Source organism: Hipposideros armiger, unplaced genomic scaffold (assembly GCF_001890085.2).
Source record: "Hipposideros armiger isolate ML-2016 unplaced genomic scaffold, ASM189008v1 scaffold_256, whole genome shotgun sequence".
NCBI classification, from domain to species: Eukaryota; Metazoa; Chordata; class Mammalia; order Chiroptera; family Hipposideridae; genus Hipposideros; species Hipposideros armiger.
In genome coordinates, this window is record NW_017731606.1 from 1,438,897 (window position 1) to 1,456,663 (window position 17,767).

At 35.4% G+C, this 17,767-nt stretch overlaps 1 protein-coding gene across 4 annotated transcripts in view; it reads left to right on the forward strand.

The window, feature by feature from the left end:
• SBF2 (SET binding factor 2) overlaps positions 1–17,767 on the forward strand; it is a 429,728-nt gene that overhangs the window by 180,951 nt on the left and 231,010 nt on the right. For all 4 annotated transcript variants that reach the window (XM_019656204.1, XM_019656206.1, XM_019656207.1 and 1 more), the window contains exon 3: positions 2,171–2,308. In XM_019656204.1, coding sequence (XP_019511749.1) covers positions 2,171–2,308 — 138 coding nt within the window. The remainder of the gene's footprint in view (positions 1–2,170; positions 2,309–17,767) is intronic.

Genomic DNA, 17,767 nt, shown 5'->3' on the forward strand with positions numbered 1-17,767 from the left:
TTTGCAAAAAAGAAACTCATCTTTAAAGTCGCCATCATTAATATACCTCACGTAAACCAGTAACTGTGAACAGTTTGCAACGTCTGTAGATTCATCAAGCTGGATACTAAATATTGGAAGTTGAGCAGATTTAATTTCCTGGATTACCTGATCAAGAATATCAGCAGACATGGCATCTATTCTTCTGCGGACCGTGTCGTTAGATAAGGAAATTGCACTCAATTTCGTAACAAATTCGTCTCTGATCATAACTTGAACAATGTCTTTGGCGCTGGCAACAGCAAATCTTCAGCAATGGTGTGAGGTTTCATAGCTCTGGCGATTCTGAGTGCCACCAAATATGAAGCTTCAACGGCTGCTACGTTTTCTTTGTGGTACTTGCCACCAGTGTCAAGTCTGGCTTTCTTGAGTCCATCAGCTTTGCTTCTAAAATAGTTAGTATCCTTGTCAGCAAAGCTTGGATGTTTGCTATCAAAATGGCATTTTAGTTTGTTCGGCTTCATAGATTCGGCTGATGGAACGTCACAACAAATAATACATTGCGGTTTCTCAATTCCTGCTGTAATTATTGAGGTAAAACCATACTGTAAAAAATCCTCACTATATTTTCCTTTCTTAACGTTCTTCTCTACACGATCCATTGTCATGGGATGGTTTGCTAATGAAAATAATATATAACAATAGCTTTAATAATAAAAAAGATGATACATGGCATAGTTCAGTCACTACAGTTCATTCAAGTTTCCTATGATTTACCATTCTCTTTTTGTTTTTTTTTTACATACCTGTTACTATCATAAGGGGGCAGTATTCACATCAACCACAGCTGAATATAAAAAGACCAATCAGCATCCAGATTAAGTTCCCATGGTACAGATAATTTTTTTTGCAGTAGTTGATGATTTTACAGTACATAATTTTACATTTACCCAGTAATTATAATTCATGAAGTGTCATTTTACCTCCAATACTGCTGCTTTCTACACAGTAGCTGCTCTCTACACATGTGTGACTGGTCCGCCTAAGTACATATGGCACCAACCCTGTCACATACACCTGTATTTGTACAGGGTGTATGTGATGGGGTTGGCGCAATGATGTCATCACACCAGGTACTCGTATGTGGGCGTATCTGCATGTGGATGGACCTGCCTGGAGATGGATAGAGGAGCGGTGTCTCAGTTCCTAGGACCATTGAAAATATGTGTTTTCCGATGGTCTTAGGCGACCCCTGTGAAAGGGTCGTTCGACCCCCAAAGGGGTCGTGACCCACAGGTTGAGAACCACTGGCCTAGAATGTGGTCTGTCTTGAACAAGATATCTTTTTCATTGTACTGATTTGAAGACTCCTAGATTGATGAAGAAATTTTTTTTTTAAATTTTATTGGGGACTTGGGGGAGGGGAACAGCTTTGGGGAATTGGGGAAGGGGAACAGACAAGTTGCTGTCCTTTTTGTTCTTCAGTCTAGGTGTAGAGGACATCACTTCACTGGCCCACGTTGGCATTATCATTGCGCTCTTTCTGGATGAGGCAGTCGCTCACCGGCCATTGGATAGCCACTCACAGTGGCTCACGGCAGCTCGCGAAAGCTCACGCCAGCTGCTGGCCAGCCCCACTGCAGCCTACGCTATCGCCGGCGACTCACGGCAGCCCAGCTCCAGGTCAAGCTGTTGTTCACCATCTTAGCTGTAGAGGGTGCAGCGTCACTGGCCCTCATGTGGGATCCGAACTGGGGCCCTGCTGCTCAGAGCTGGCGTCCCAAGCCAACTCTTGACCAACACGTCACTCAGCCGGCCCTGAAGAAATTTAAAAATAATTCTGTTTTCCCTCAATGATAGAGACTTACCACTTTATCTTTAACTTACTTTATGATTTGTCCTAATGGGGGAAGTCTCTCATTTTGGTGCTGTCTTTCTATGTATATCAACCTGTTTCAGAATGAGCTGTATCTATGGAAAATCTAGGCTATTCTTATAAAATGTATATGCACATTAGTGAAGGTGTTCTACATTATGAATCTGTACATGATTTATTTCTTAAGTTGGCTGAGGCAACATGTCACATCAGCTGGAAATTTTTAAATGGGACATTTACCATTTCTCAGATTTGTAAAAATAAATTTTCATTATACTTTTACAGTGTGACAATTATTTTCCCTATCTCATTTAGTTTTGTCAGCCCAGTGGATGGCAGCTGTCCAGAGAGAGGAAGCAGCCGACGTTTTTTGTGGTGGTCCTGACAGATATTGACTCAGATCGACATTATTGCTCATGCCTAACCTTCTATGAAGCAGAGATCAATCTTCAGGTACAACAACTTTTCTAGCCAAACTATAGTCAAAGAGACAACATTTAGAAATCTTTTTTTATGCCATATTTGGTTTTGTTAGAACTGCCAGCATGAGTTCTATGGGCTACTTTAAAAACACTGAATTACTGTAATGTTGGTGAGAGCAAGAACATAAAGTTGCATCCAAGTTTAATTGTTCTATTTTAAAATGTTGATCATAATCTGAATACTTCTAAGAAAAGCATATCTGTGAATTGATTTATTAAGAAGATTTGTATCCTTTTATGATCAATCTAATTTTCCCTTTCAGTCTTTTCCTGAGGGGATCTTTCACAGAACATAGATTTAATAAAAAATTTAAAGATCAAGTATCACAATTCTGGATATTATTTTTGAAGCACTCAAGTAAATGTAACTCATTACTGTTAGTGGTGGTATTATCAAGATGATGGAACTGAAATTCATAGACTGTAACTATAGACGTTAAAAATACTGGGTCTCTTAGAGTATTAGTTGAGGTTCCTAGTTTCGGACAACTGGATCTACTTTCTCTAATTTATACAAAAAAATTTATGCCAATGTATTGGGTAGTTTATATAATTTTATGGATGGTGGGTAAGCACTATGTAATTAGGTACTAGGAACTGCCTAGCTTGGAGCTGTTGTAGTACAAACCATACTTTTACCACCTTTTACCACTTGGCACTTATAATGTTGATGTTGAATACCAGACGATATAATCTTCAAAACAGGTGCCTTAAAAAATCCAGTCTCCCATGTGCAGCCACATTCTCAAATTGTTGATTTCTGCTTTAAGTCTCATATGGGTTGGTTTTTTTTTTTGAGAAAGTCAGATTGCAATGCAAATCCCACTCCCCTGTAAGGGAATAAGAGAAAGCTTTTTTGTTGTTGTTATTTGTTTGTTTGTTTTGCTTTCAAAGCTGTGTAAGAAAGAAACTATGACAGAGTTTGGAGGATATTGAGTGAGCCCATTTGCGTTATTTGCTGTACTTTCTGCTACATACATATGAATGAGTATCACCACCAGGGAAAGGGATTGGTTTGCTTTGTGAAACAGTGTCACAAAGGAGCATTTGTTTGGGTTGGGTTACTTTAATTAAATTCCAAGATCTGAATGCAGAAATCTGATTTTCAGTATAAGTGGAGACAAATCACCTTTCATGATTCAGACTCACATTATCTAGGTTCATTAGACTGATGTATTGAAACCAGCATGCTAGTTTATTAATTTATAGTGATTGGTTAATTGAATTGAAAGGTTAAATAGAGTAAAATATGCATTATCTGGATTATCAGTACATTCTCTCCTTGTTGTCAGATATTTATGGGAAGCCATATCAAATTCAGAAGCATTTTGATTATGGAATCAAATTAAGAAATATCTGATGTCAAATATTTAGCACTTGTCAGACTAACAAAGCCCATTGTTTATATTTGAAATTAGGGATTATGTTGTCAATGAATAGAAAAGTCTACGTCTATGGTCATCTCTGTTTTAAACAGTGTTTGGGTGGATGTTGCCAACAAATAGTTGATCAAATTCCTATTATGATCAATTCAGTCTAAGTGAGAATCTTCTGTAGTCAAAAGCTTCTCTGTCTCTTTTAGTTGACCTTTCATTTCTATCTATGTTCATCTTTAGAATTTAAGTCAGTGCTGAGAACACAGCATTTTCCTTTATGTCCATATTCTTGAGAGTACCTCTTGACAACTCCCTAGAATTGTCTAATGAAACTGACTGTGATTATTTAGACTCTCCCTACTCTCTCCTTTACTACCAACTCCTTCCCCCACAAGTAAACTGGCAAAAAAGTAATACAGGAACAGTGTGTGCGTGGGGTGGGGGTGGGGGGGTTGGGGAGAAGGGTGGTGGTTCCAGTCTAATATGGTGACACAGGAAGATCCTGAAACACTTCCTTTCATGGACACACTGAATCTATAGCTATACATGGAGCAATTCCCATTTTCAGAAATTTCATTTCTGAAAAAAAATCCAGAAATAGCTGAGCAACTCTTAGACATCAGGCAAATGAGAAAATACCTACACTGAAATGTATGGGAAAGGCTGAGATAAGCTCTCACCATAAACGTCACCCCTGCACAACGACAGGCAATCAGAAAGGAACTTACAATTTTCTTCTTTTCCCGAGGCATGAAGAGTTCAGACCCAATATCTAGTCCCCAACTGTTAAGACTTCCACCTGAGGAATGGCCCCCCTGAACACCTACCTCTCAAAGCCAATGGGACTTATGTTCATGAGACCCACCAGGCAAAGGCTTTGTAACGGTTTTGCAAAGATTTGCAGTGGCTGTCCCCCCAGATCACTGCATGGTGGGAGCAGAGAGAAATGCCCATCTTCCAGTTATTTTCTGAAGGAGTCCTATTGGTGTACTTTAAAACCTGCTTGAGGTTCAAGTTTCTAATTGAGCTCACATCTAGGGGCTGATTCTGATTCTCCCTGGAGGCGAAGGAGGCTGTCAGGTGCTGAATTCTTGTTCTCTCTGGCTCACTCCAGTTCACTGGTTTCTCTTTGGAAAAAGCTTATGCACATGTCTGGTTACCCAGATTTTGCAGTTGCCATCCAAGGGACACACCCGTTTAATACCCTGATTCTGGGTATTAAATACCCAGATCCCACAGCACTGTAGCAAAGTTCTTAACTGGGTATGTCTAACCCCCCACCAAGTGCTCAGTGCAGAGGGAGCAGACAGAACAGAATCATCCATCTCCAAGTATTTTACTGAAAGAGGCATATTTGCATACATTAAAAGCTGCTGCCTGAGGGTCTGACTGCCAATCATCTTTAGCCTAGGTGCTGACTGAAAACCTTCTCTTTGCTACTCTGACAGGTTTTGACACACCCTCAACTACTGGGAGCACTGAGGATAAAGTAGGATGCTTGGGCAATAACAAAATCTTCAGAGCCAACCAAGAGCTAGGGGAAGGTTGAGTGATAAGGTTTATCTCCTACAAGAGGCCACTCCTTGAAGACTAGGAGAGGTGGTGGTTTTATATAATGCATAGGAAACAACACAGAGAGTCCAAGTAAAGGAAGAAACAAAGGAATATTTTCCAAATAAAATAATAATATAAAACCTCAGAAAAAAACCTTAATGAAATGGAAATAAGTTATTTATCTGATTAAAAATTCAAAATAAAGATTGTAAAGATGCTCACTGAGCTCAGAAGAAGACTGGATGAACAAACTGAGAATTTCAGCAAAGAAATAGAAAATATAAGAAAATACCAAATATAAGTCACAGAGTTGAAGTATAAAAAATTAAACTGAAAAATACAATAGAGGGGTTCCACAGCAGATTCAATGAAGTGGAAGAAAGGATCAGTGAACTCGAGGACAGGGCAGGGGAAATCACCTAGTCAAAACAGCAAAGAGAAAAAAAAGAATGAAAAAAGTGAAGATAACTTGAAAGTCTTATGGGAAAACATCAAACAGACCAATCTGCATTATAGGCATTCCAGGAGGAGGGAGGAAAGGAGGGAGGGAGGGAGGGAGGGAGGGAGAGAGAGAGAGAGAGAGAGAGAGAGAGAGAGAGAGAGAGAGAGAGAGAGAAAGAAAACAAAACTTATTTGCAGAAATAATAGCTGAAAACTTTCCTAATCTGGTGAACAAAACAGACATCCAGATCCAGGAAACCCAGTGAGTTCCAAACAAGATGAACCCAAAGGGACCAACACCAAGACATTGTAATTTTAAAAAGTTTAAAAAAGGGAGAGAGTTTAAAAACAGTGAGAGACAAACAATTTGTTTGTAAAAGGGAACCCCCATAAGACAATGAGCAGATTTTTCAGGAGAAATTTTGCTGACCAGAAGGGAGTGGGAAGATATAGCGTATTTCCCCATGTATAAGATGCACCCTTTTCCGAAAAATTTGGGGTCTAAGTCATTTAAGAAGTGTGGCATTTCAAATGCCATAGATGGAACTAAGGACGATGCAATATATGAAGACAGTGATTCGTCATCAGACACAGATGAGGACAAGCTAATGGTTTGGAGTTTTGACAGTGATGAGGAGTTGTATGAATTTTTTGATGAATAAAACTTGAGTTCAGTAACTTTATGTAATGCATTTTTTTTCAAATTTCAGGCCCCCAAATTAAGGTGTGTCTTATACATGGGGAAATACGGTAATCAAAGTGCTGAAAGACAAAAACTGACAACCAAGAATACTTCATCCAGAAAGTTGTCCTTCAGAATGAAGGAGAGATAAAGAGTTTTCCAGATAAGCAGAAGCTAAAGGAATTCATCACCAATATACTGGCCTTACAAGAAATGTTAAAGGGACTTCTTTAAACTGAAACCAAAGGGTGCTAATTAGTAACAGGAAAACATATGAAAGTATAAATCTCAGTTGTAAAGGTAAATACATGTAAAATTCAGAAAACTCTGACATTGTAATGGGGGTTAGTCACTTTTAAAGCTAGTATGAAGATTGAAAAATAAAAATAGTAATAGAAGTATAATTATAATATGTTAATAGATACACAAAATAAAAAGATATGAGCTGTGACATCAAAACAAAATGGGGGATGTAGAGCTTTAGAATATGTTCAAAGTTAAGTTGTTACCAATTTAAAATTGGCTGTTATAAATATGAGTTGTTCTATGCCAACCTCATGATAACTACAAAGCAACATATAATGAAAAAAGAATCTAAGCATACCACTCCATAAAATCATCAAATCACAAAGGCAGAAAGCAAGGAAGGAAGAAAGGAACAAAAGAATTAAAAAGTATTCAGGAAACAATGAACAAAATGACAATAGGAAATACATACCCATCAATAATTACTTTAAATGTAAATGGAATATATTCTCCAATCCAAACACATAGAATGGCTGAAAGGATAACAAAACAGGATCCATCTATTGTATATGATACCTACCAGAGACTCATTTTAGCTTTAAGGACACACGTGTGAGGCCTGACAAGTTCACGAACCTGTTACAACAATGTTGCTAACCTTTTTTCATATCAGAGGAATTATTCATTATGAATTTGCACCAACTGGAAAAACAGTTAATCAAGTTTACTATTTGGAAGTGCTGAAAAAGTGAAACGACCTGAACTTTTCACCAACAATTCATGGCTCTTGCATCACAACGAAGCACCAGCTCACACATTACTGTCTGTGAGGGAGTTTTTAGCCAGTAAACAAATAACTGTATTGGAACACCTTCCCTACTCACCTGATCAGGCCCCCAATGACTTCTTTCTTTACTTGAAGATAAAGGAAATATTGAAAGGAAGACATTTTGAAGACATTCAGGACATCAAGGTTAATATGACAACAGCTCTGAGGGCCATTCTAGGAAAAGAGTTCCAAAATTGCTTTGAAGGGTGTAGACTAGGCACTGGCATTGGTGCATAACTTCCCAAGGGGAGTATTTTGAAAGTGACCATAGTGATATTCAGCAATGAGGTATTCTAGCACCTTTTCTAGATTGAGTTCACAAACTTAATTGTCTGACCTCATAAACCGAAAGTGACGGAATACATAAAGATATCCCATTCCTTTGGAAACCAGAAGAAAGCTGTGGTAGCAATACTTACATCAGACAAAATAGACTTTAAGCCAAGAACCATTATGAAAGACAAAGAAAGTCATTATATAATTACAAAGTAGTCAACTCATGAATAGGATATAACAATTGTAAACATTTATTTATCCATCATTGGAGCACCTAAATATATAAAGCAAATATTAATAGATGTGAAGGGAAAAATTCACAGAAGTACAATAATAGCAGAGGACTTCAGTACCACACATTCAACAATGGATACATCATAGAGACAGAAAATCAATAAGGAAAATGGTTCTTGAGCACACATTATATCAGATGGATCTAACAAACTTAGAATCTTCCATCTAACAGGAGCAGAATACACATTCTCCTCAAGCACATTTGGAACATTCTCCAGGATAGATCATATGTTAGGCCACAAAACAAGCTTTATAAATTTAAGAAGCTTGAAATAATATCAAGCATATTTTCCAACCACAAAAGTACGAAACCAGAAGTGAATTATAAGAAGAAAACTGGAAAATTCATAAGCATGTGAAGGTTAAACAACATGGTCGTGAATAATCAATGGGTCCAAAAAAATAAACCAAAATAGGAATAAAAAAATATCTTGCAACAAATGAAAATGAAAATACACATGCCAAAATTTATGTGATGAAGCAAAAGCAGATATAGGGAGAAATTTATAGTGATAAACACCTGTAAACACCTACTACTACTACTACTACTACTACTACTACTAATAATAATAATAATAATAATAATAATGAGATCTTAAATAAATAACTTAAGTTTACACCTTAAAGAGCTAGAAAAAGGAGAACAAAGCCCAAAGAAGGTAAAAGGAAGGAAATAACACAGATCAGCAAAAATTAATGAAATGAAGAGTACAAAGACTACAGAAAAGATCAATGAAACTATCAAGCTGTTTTTTGAAGAGATAAACAAAACGGCAGACCTTTAGCTATGCTTACCAAGAAGAAAGAGGAAACACTCAAATAAAATTGGAAATGAAAAAGAAGACATTAAAACTGATACCGCACAAACACAGAGGATCATAAGAGAGTACTATGAATAATTACATGCTAACAAATTGGGCAACCTAGAAGAAATGAATAAATTTCTAGAAACATATAGCCTAACAAGACTGAATCATGAGGAAATATAAAATATGGACAGATCAATTAGTAGTAAAAATAATGAATCAGTAATCAAAATCCTCCCACCAAAGAAAAGTCCAGGACCATATATGGCTTTACTGGTCAGTTCTACCATACATTTAAAGAAGAACTAATACCTTCTCAACTCTTCCAAAAAATAGAAGAGAGAACACTTCCCAACTCATTTTATAAGGCCTGATACCGAAACCAGACAAGGATGCCACAAGAAAGAAAATACAGGCCGATATCTCTGATGAAATTAATAAATGGAAAGCTATTCCATGCTAGTAGATGAGAATTAATACTGTTAACATGTTCATACTACCCATAGAAGTCTACAGATTTAGTGTAATCCCTATCAAAATTCCAGTGGCATTTTTCATAGAAATAAAACAAAGAATCATAAAGTTCATATGGAGTCACCAAAGACCACAAATAGCCAAAGAAATCTTGAGAAAGAATAATAAAGTTGGAGTCTTCACACTTCCTGATTTTAATGTATGTTATAAAACTATAGTAATCAAAACAGTATGACATTGGCATAAAACAGAAACATAAATCAGTGGAACAGAATATAGAACCCTGAAATAAACCCATACTTAGTCAATTAATTTGCGACAAAGGTGCCGAGAATATAGAAGGATGAAAAGATAGTCTATTCCATAAGTAGTGTTAGGAAAACTGGACAGCCACTTGCAAAAAAATTAAATTGAGGATCCCCATCTTAAGCCATACACAACAATAAATCAAAGTAAATTAAAGACTTGCATATAAGACATGAAACCAAATAACTCCAAGAAACAGTAGGGGATAAGCTCCTTGATGAAGGTCTTAGTATTGAATTTTTACATTTGACACCAAAAGCAATGGCAATAAAATAAAATAAGCGGGATTACATGAAATGAAAAAGCTTTTGCACAGCAAAGGAAACCATCAATAAAATCAAAAGGCAAACTATAGAATGGGAGAAAATATTTGCAAATCATATATCTGATAAAGTGTTAATATCTAAAATTCATAAAGAACTCATGTAACTTAATAGCAAACTAGAACAATCCAAGTAAAAAATGGGCCTTGAATAGACATTTTTCCAAAGAAAACATACAAATTGCAAACAGGTATATGAAAAGATGCTCAACATCATTAATCATTAGAGAAATGCAAATCGAAACCTCAGTGAGATATCACCTAATATCTGATAGAATTGCTGTCATCAAAAGACAAGAGGTAGGTATAGGCAAGACTGTGGAGAAAAGCGAACCCTTGTACACTCTTGGTGAAAAATGTAAATCGGTGCAACCACTATGGAAGACAGTATGGAGGTTCCTCAACAGATTTCCAAATAGACTGCCAGAAGATTCAGCATTCTCACTTCTGAGTATATATCCAGAGGAAATGAGAACAGGCTATTAAAGAGATATCTGTACTCCCATGTTCACTGCAGTCTTATTCACAGTAGCCAAGAGATGGAAACAATGTGTCATGAACAGTTGAATGGATAACAATGTGAGACAGACGGATGGTCACACACACACACACACACACACACACACACTCACACACACTCACACACACTCACACACACACACTCAGCTATGAGAAAGAAGGAAATCCTGCTGTTTATGACAACATGCATGGACCCTAAGGGCATTATGTTAATGAAATAAGCCAGACAGAGAAATACAAATAGTGCATGGCATCATTTATATGTAGAATCTTAAGGGGGAAAAAAATGTCAAACTCTTAGAAATAGAAAGTAGAATGGTGGTCTTAAGGGGCTGTGGGGTTGGAGAAATAGGGAGAGATTGGGACAAAGTTTCAGCTATAAGATGAATAAGGTCTAAGGATCTATTGTAAAACATGGTGACTATAGTTGATAATACTGTACTGTATAATTTAAATTTACTAAGAATATATCATAAATGTTCTCATAAAAAAAATGTGAGGTGATTAATGTGTTAATTAACCAGATGGGAGGAATCCTTTTACAATGTATCTGTATATCAAATCAGTACTTTAAATATCTTATAATTTTGTCAATTATACATTAATAAAGAAAAACAATATAATAGGTGTAAAGAGGTTCTAGGAATTTTTGGATATTTTTCAAACTTTTTATTTGGAAATAATTTTAAACTTACAGAAAAGTTACAAGAATGTTACAGATGTCTATATATCCTTAACCCATATTTACCTATTTTTAATATTTTGCCCCATTTCTTTATTATAAATAATATTCTTTATTATTTTTAATAGATCTCTCCCTCCATCATTTACTACCTCTTTCTCCTTACATACAAACTTGAATTATTTTCTGAACCATTTGAGATAAATTTGCTTGTGTCATCTCCTTTTACCCAGAAGTCTTCAGTATGTTTCATAGGAATAAGTATGACCTCTTACATAGACATAGTATGGCTGTCAATCTTAGGAAATTCAACATCAATATTATACTTTTATCTAATCTACCATCTATATTTCAATTTTGTCATTTGACCTAATAACTTCATTTATAGCCCTTTTTTGGTCTGCCCAGTCACCATGTAGTTTAAAATCTCATATTACATTTAATATTAATATCATTTCTCTCTTCTCTCTTTTCATCTGGAATTATCTTATGACATTGATATTTTTTAATAAGACAGGTCCCCATGCCCTTTTTTAGTAGAATCCTTATTATTTTTTGTTTTTCTGATGTCTCTCATCTTTCCATTCAAGTTGTATACATCAACAGTTGAAATACTACCAGCGTTTGGAATACTAAGTGTGTTTCTTCTAGGGGTGTCCTTCTAAGGATCACATCAGGAAGTACACAATATCTATCTGCCCTCCATTGATGATGTTAATTTTGAGTAGCTGATCAAGTGATTGTCAGATGTCTCCATTGTATAGTTGCTAATATTTTGCTTGCAACTAATAAGCAAGACACTTTAAGAAGACACTGTAAGACTATGCAAATATTCTATACTCATTTATCATACCCCCTCTTAGATTTATCATTTAGTGATGATTCTTTCTTGTGCCAAGTTATCATGGTTGCAAAATGATGATTTTTCAATTCCATATGCCCTCTACCATCACTAGTCAGCAGTTGACATTTTATTACAAGCAAAGAGCATTCCCATCTTGTCTATCTGAGATACAGACTCCTGTATTCCAGTTTCTTTATTCTTCAGTAGTATATAATTAATGGTGTTCCTTGTTTTAATGCCCAAATTATCCTAGATTTGATGAGTGGACACCCTTTCAGATTTATTCCTATATTCTTTTGATGTGACCCCATGATTATTTTTTCTTTTTTGGTTGTGGGCAGGCATAGCCCAACCTGTTGTTAGGAGCATGTGCTCTCACCAGCTGAGCCATCCTGCCACATGTTGGCAGCTCAGCAGCAGCTCAGCTTGGGCACAGCTCACTGGCCCATGTGGGAATTGAACTGGCGACCCTGCTACTCAGAGCTCGCACTCTTGAGCAAGCTTTTAACTAACTGAGCCATTTGGCCAGCCCTTGATTTTTTTTAAAGCTATTTTTACTTTCTGTCATAACAAGCCGATCCAGGCTCATCTTATTATTTCCCTTCCTCGGCCTTCAAATCAGGCATTTCTCCAAGGAGCCCTGGCACATTTGAGTACAGAATAATATTAGAAACCAAGACCTGGGTTCTTGTGTATTTGGAATCAGTGTATAAAAAAATTACTGTTTTTAGCTTGGATATTTTCCCATTTGCTGATTTAGTTGTCCAAAAGTTATAATTTATTTAGCTTTTGTAATCATTTTATAGAAGGTTAGAGTTTACTTCTTATGAGTGTTCCCAAAACTCTGAAAATATAAAAGAGTTATAAAACATTGGATCCTATATATTTGTGCTTAGGTAGTAGGTACTAGCCAGAATTATGACCACTTTTCTGTGCTCAGAACAGAAAGTTAATGATTTTTTAAATTGATCCAAAAAATTGGTACAAACCAGGACATAGAATTCGAAAAAAAATTTTAAAACCCAGATGATATTCCTTTTTAGGTTATCATTAATGTTGTTCCCATTTTCAGTGTGAACAGTTAAATATGTTGTTTTTAAAGAATGTGTTTTTCTTTTATTTTTGAATCATATCATAAATTCAAATATAGATCTTTTAATTCTCGTTTGGTGTGAATTACTTCATACCAAATTTATCATGACACATTATTTGGAAGCCTAAAGAGGGGCAACTTAGGGACATAGAACATCGAAAGTATAATTGTGCAACTTTAAAATTGTTGACTTTTATCTCTTCAAGATACAGTACACTGTCAAAAATCACAAGCAAAACTCTGACATAAAATTTTTGATAATATATTCCCCAAATTATTCAACTAGGCAATATGATTGTAAATTTTTAGAAGTAATCAGTTAATGATGATAGATGTGAGATTATTTTTTATAGCTTATTTAAAAAAAATTGACAGATCTAAATTTTTTATTTAGTTCTATCATTTTAAAGCCTTTTAATATTTTTAGTGTTTATGAACAAATAATAATGATGCAATTTGCAGTAAAGACATTTGGTATGCCAGCAAACAAAAGCTCAAGGAAGGGGTCGATGAATGGGGGTACTTTGGGGAAATCAGATGAGGAATAAAGTGGGAGATACATTGCAGGCATAGGATATATTTCTTCATCTCAGTTCTCTTGAAATCTGGCTTGGGAGGCAAAACCAAAGCTTATATAAAAGATATATAAAGTACCATATGCTAGAACCAGTTTAATGAAAGAGTTAATAATTGATGACTGGGTAGCTGGAATAAGTCTTACTAAGTTTAAAGGACTTAGTGGATATTTAAAATGCAAGAGCTAAGACTTCGACTAAGGGAAAGAAATAAGGGCAATCCAGGTAAAAAGACTATGGCTAGGAAACAAGATTTTAGTGCTTATGATACATTGAAGGCTTATCATGTTCCAGGCACTATGCTATTTTACACTTTATTCTATTTTTTTAATTCACATGTAGTTTATTTTCTTCTCATAAGAATAGCACTTAGTATGTTTTAACATTGCCATTTTATTTTATTCTTTTGTAATACAGATGTTTTTAAGTTAAATTTATTGGGGTGACATTGGTTAATAACATTATATAAGCGTCTATATACTTGTGTAATACAATACATCATCGGTATACTGCATTGTATGCTCACTACCCATAGTCTAGTCTCCATCCATCACCATGTATTTGACCCCCTTTACCTTTCTCGTCCTCCCCTCACTCTCCTTCCCCTCCAGTAACCTTCATACTGTTGTCCCTGTTTATAAATTTGCTTGTTTTGTTTGTTTATTCATTTGTTTTTGTTTTATATCCCACATGAGTGAAATCATATGGTTCTTGTCCTTTTCTGTCTAACATTTCACTTAGCATGATATTCTCAAGATCCATCCATGTTGTCACAAATGGCAATATTTCATCCTTTCTTATTGCTCAGTAGTATTCCATTGTATGTGTACTACATCTTCTTTATCCAATCTTCAATCAAAGGAAACTTAGGTTGTTTCCATGTCTTGGCCACCATGAATAAAGCTGCAATGAACATAGAGGTACATATATCTTTACAAATAAGTGTTTTCCAATTTTCAGGTAGATACCCAGAAGAGGGATTGCTGGATCATATGGCAGCTCTGTTAACATTCCTATTTCATATATGACGCTAAAAGACTTACCCAGCCTCATTTGGGTACTAAGTCAAACACCTTGCGTCTGTCTGCCTCCAAACCAATATCAAATACTAAAACAAGGCTGTACAAATTATATTACTGTGTTATTGGTTCAAGAATAAGTGTCATGAGTAAGACCATATTTGATTTTATTTATTATCAATATCTGACAGTGAAAACATTACAAATCAGTGGAATCTGTGCATTTTAACAAGTTTTGTGATAAAATAAAAAAATTTTAATGCTCATAATTAAATACAGCAGTTAATTCCAAATGATTGAGCAATTTGCCCGGAAAATGAAGTAATGAAAATAGATTTCTAATCTGATGGGAAAACTTGCAGCAATGGGGAAAATCACATACAAAATATTTGGTAGATTTTTCTGAAGAACAACCCAGTCATTTTTTTCTTTGTTTCTCTTTACCCATCACTCACCACCCCTCCACCCTTGTTATCAAACTACGCTGTGGTCACTGTAGAAAATTTAGTATGTATTGGGAGAAAAGTAAGAGAACAGAAAAAAAATAATAGTTTGACCTATTTTCTTTCTATAATAAAGGTTTGGTTTTTTTCTACTAAAACTTTCTGTAGGTAATTAATGTCTACATACAAATCTACCACATGGATATAATAATACACTTAAATTCCTGCTGGGCATTTAGTTCCCCTTTTGTCAATATTATAAATAACACTATGATGAATATCTTTTTGGAAAATTGTTGATTCCCTGAAGGAGGGTTTTTTGTTTTTTTGTTTGTTTGTTTGGTTTTTTTAAAAGATTTTTATTGGGGAATTGGGGGATGGGAACAGTGCTGGGGAATTGGGGGAAGGGGAACAGACAAGTTGCTGTCCTTTTGTTCTTCAGTCTAGTTGTGGAGGACGTTGCTTCACTGGCCCAAGTTGCCACCATCATTACGCTCTTCCCGGGTGAGGAGATCACTCGCCGGCTTCTGGATGGCCACTCACGGCAGCCGCTGACCACTCACACTGGCTGCTGGCTACACAGGGTAGCCCATGGCAACCCACTGCAGCAGGGTCTGCAGCCTACGCCGTCACCAGTGACTCAGGGCAGCCCAGCTCCAGGTTGAGCTGTTGTTCAGCATCTTAGCTGTGGAGGGCAGTGTCACTGGCCCTCATATGTGGGATCCGAACTGGGGCCCTCTGGCGTCCCAAGCCAGCTCTTAACCAACGCGCCACTCGACAGGCCCAGAAGGAGGGTTTTGTTAATGATAATCTACCTAACTGAGTTAGAAAGCATGACAGAGATGTGTGGAAATAAGCTTACTTCTAATATAATCAACATTATACTTGATAGTATTCTAGAGACTAATCCTCATACCTTATTCAACAAAGACAGTCTAGTGAAAACTAGCATAAGTAACATAATTCAGACAGAAAAAACTGGGAGATTTATATATTTGAGTATTCTGTAGTTTGATAATTTGTAACACATGCAAATATCCACATGAGATTCTTCATATAGTAAGAATGATGAAAATTATGCTCTTATATCTGTCCTCTCCCCCTTTTTCAAATGAGAATTGGCTAATGGACAGAATGCTGAATCTTAACAGTCCCCTTGACATCCTCACAGAAGCATTTTGTAGGGAAAAACTTTCACTGAATTAGCTATGATTAGTTATATATGCTTAAAATTATATGAGACATTAAAACAACAGGAGAAACTTTTGAGAACAATTCCCAAAGTCCCTCAATATTAAATGCCTTTTAAAATTTTTTGACAATTTTACATCAGAAAAGCCTGTAGTAAGGACTGTGTATTGTTACTATTTCATTTAAACACAAAAAGGATTATTACATCGAAATATACTTAAAGGAAAAATGTCTGAATATCTTTCTAGAGTTACAATTTGACTTCTCATATGTCATCTCTTCTAAACCGTTTCTTTGAACTAATACCTATTTCTTATAAAGGTTATATATAAGAATACGAGAGAGAGGAAAGAGAAATAGCCCAAGAATTAGAAGACTTGACTTATTAATCCCCATTATACCTTTAATAAGCTCTATGACCTTGACAAATCATTTAATCTCTTTGGCATGAGATTGCTAGTTTGTAAAATGAAATAGATACCTTCTAGTATTATATTATTTTTATTCTATCATGTTAACTATATATGATTTTAAAGATATATTTTAATTGTGTTCACTGTAGATACACTTTAAGATTTCCACCCAAATTATGATCCCAGAACATTATTCCTAGTCATCTGAATAAGGTATACTTTTTAGATGAATGTGTATTGCTTGAATTTATCGCTTGATAGTTGCTTATAACCAAATGTTTTATTTCTTTATGAAGTGTTTCAATATGCCATGTTACATGATCATTAAACAAGCTTTCTTTAAGAAAATAAAGCTGATATCTTGATTTTTGTGCCTAGCATATAAACTTCTCTATCAGGATTCCAGGGAAGGATACTTTATTTAACCTATGAATTGGAAAGCTTAAGTTCTATGACTGTCTAACTCGTCAGATAATATTGACGTAATTTTTTAGTCTAAAAATTGATTTAGTGTTTTCTCATTTCTAATTTTTCTATCATTTTTTCACCAATTTTAACAAACAGTGGAAAAGAACTTTAAAAAGAATCCATTGACTATGGTGGTTCACAAAATAATGTTCTTAAATTTATGAGAACCTAATTCTGAGATGGTTAAACTTGTTAGAAAGAAAACAAACATGAAGTTTATCTGCTGTTTCTTTACCTCGCACAAAAGTTTGACTCATTATCTCTTTTTCTCCAGAAAGAAAGATTAGCTTAATAATATTTCTCTTTTGACACTTTAAGTCAGTCCTAGATATTCATAATTATTATATAAGATACACCAAAGAATTCTTGAGTACTTTCTAACAATTGAAACTTGAATCAATTATGTCTTGGGGATACCGTATTTTGCCGTGTATAATGTGCACTTTTTTTCCCAAATTTGTGAGGGAAACATAAGAATGCACAGTATACTGTGGTACTAATTCCATATCTATGTAATGTTTTTAATTCTTTTATTTATGCTTATGAGTAAAAAGTGTAACTCTAGAAATCAATAACG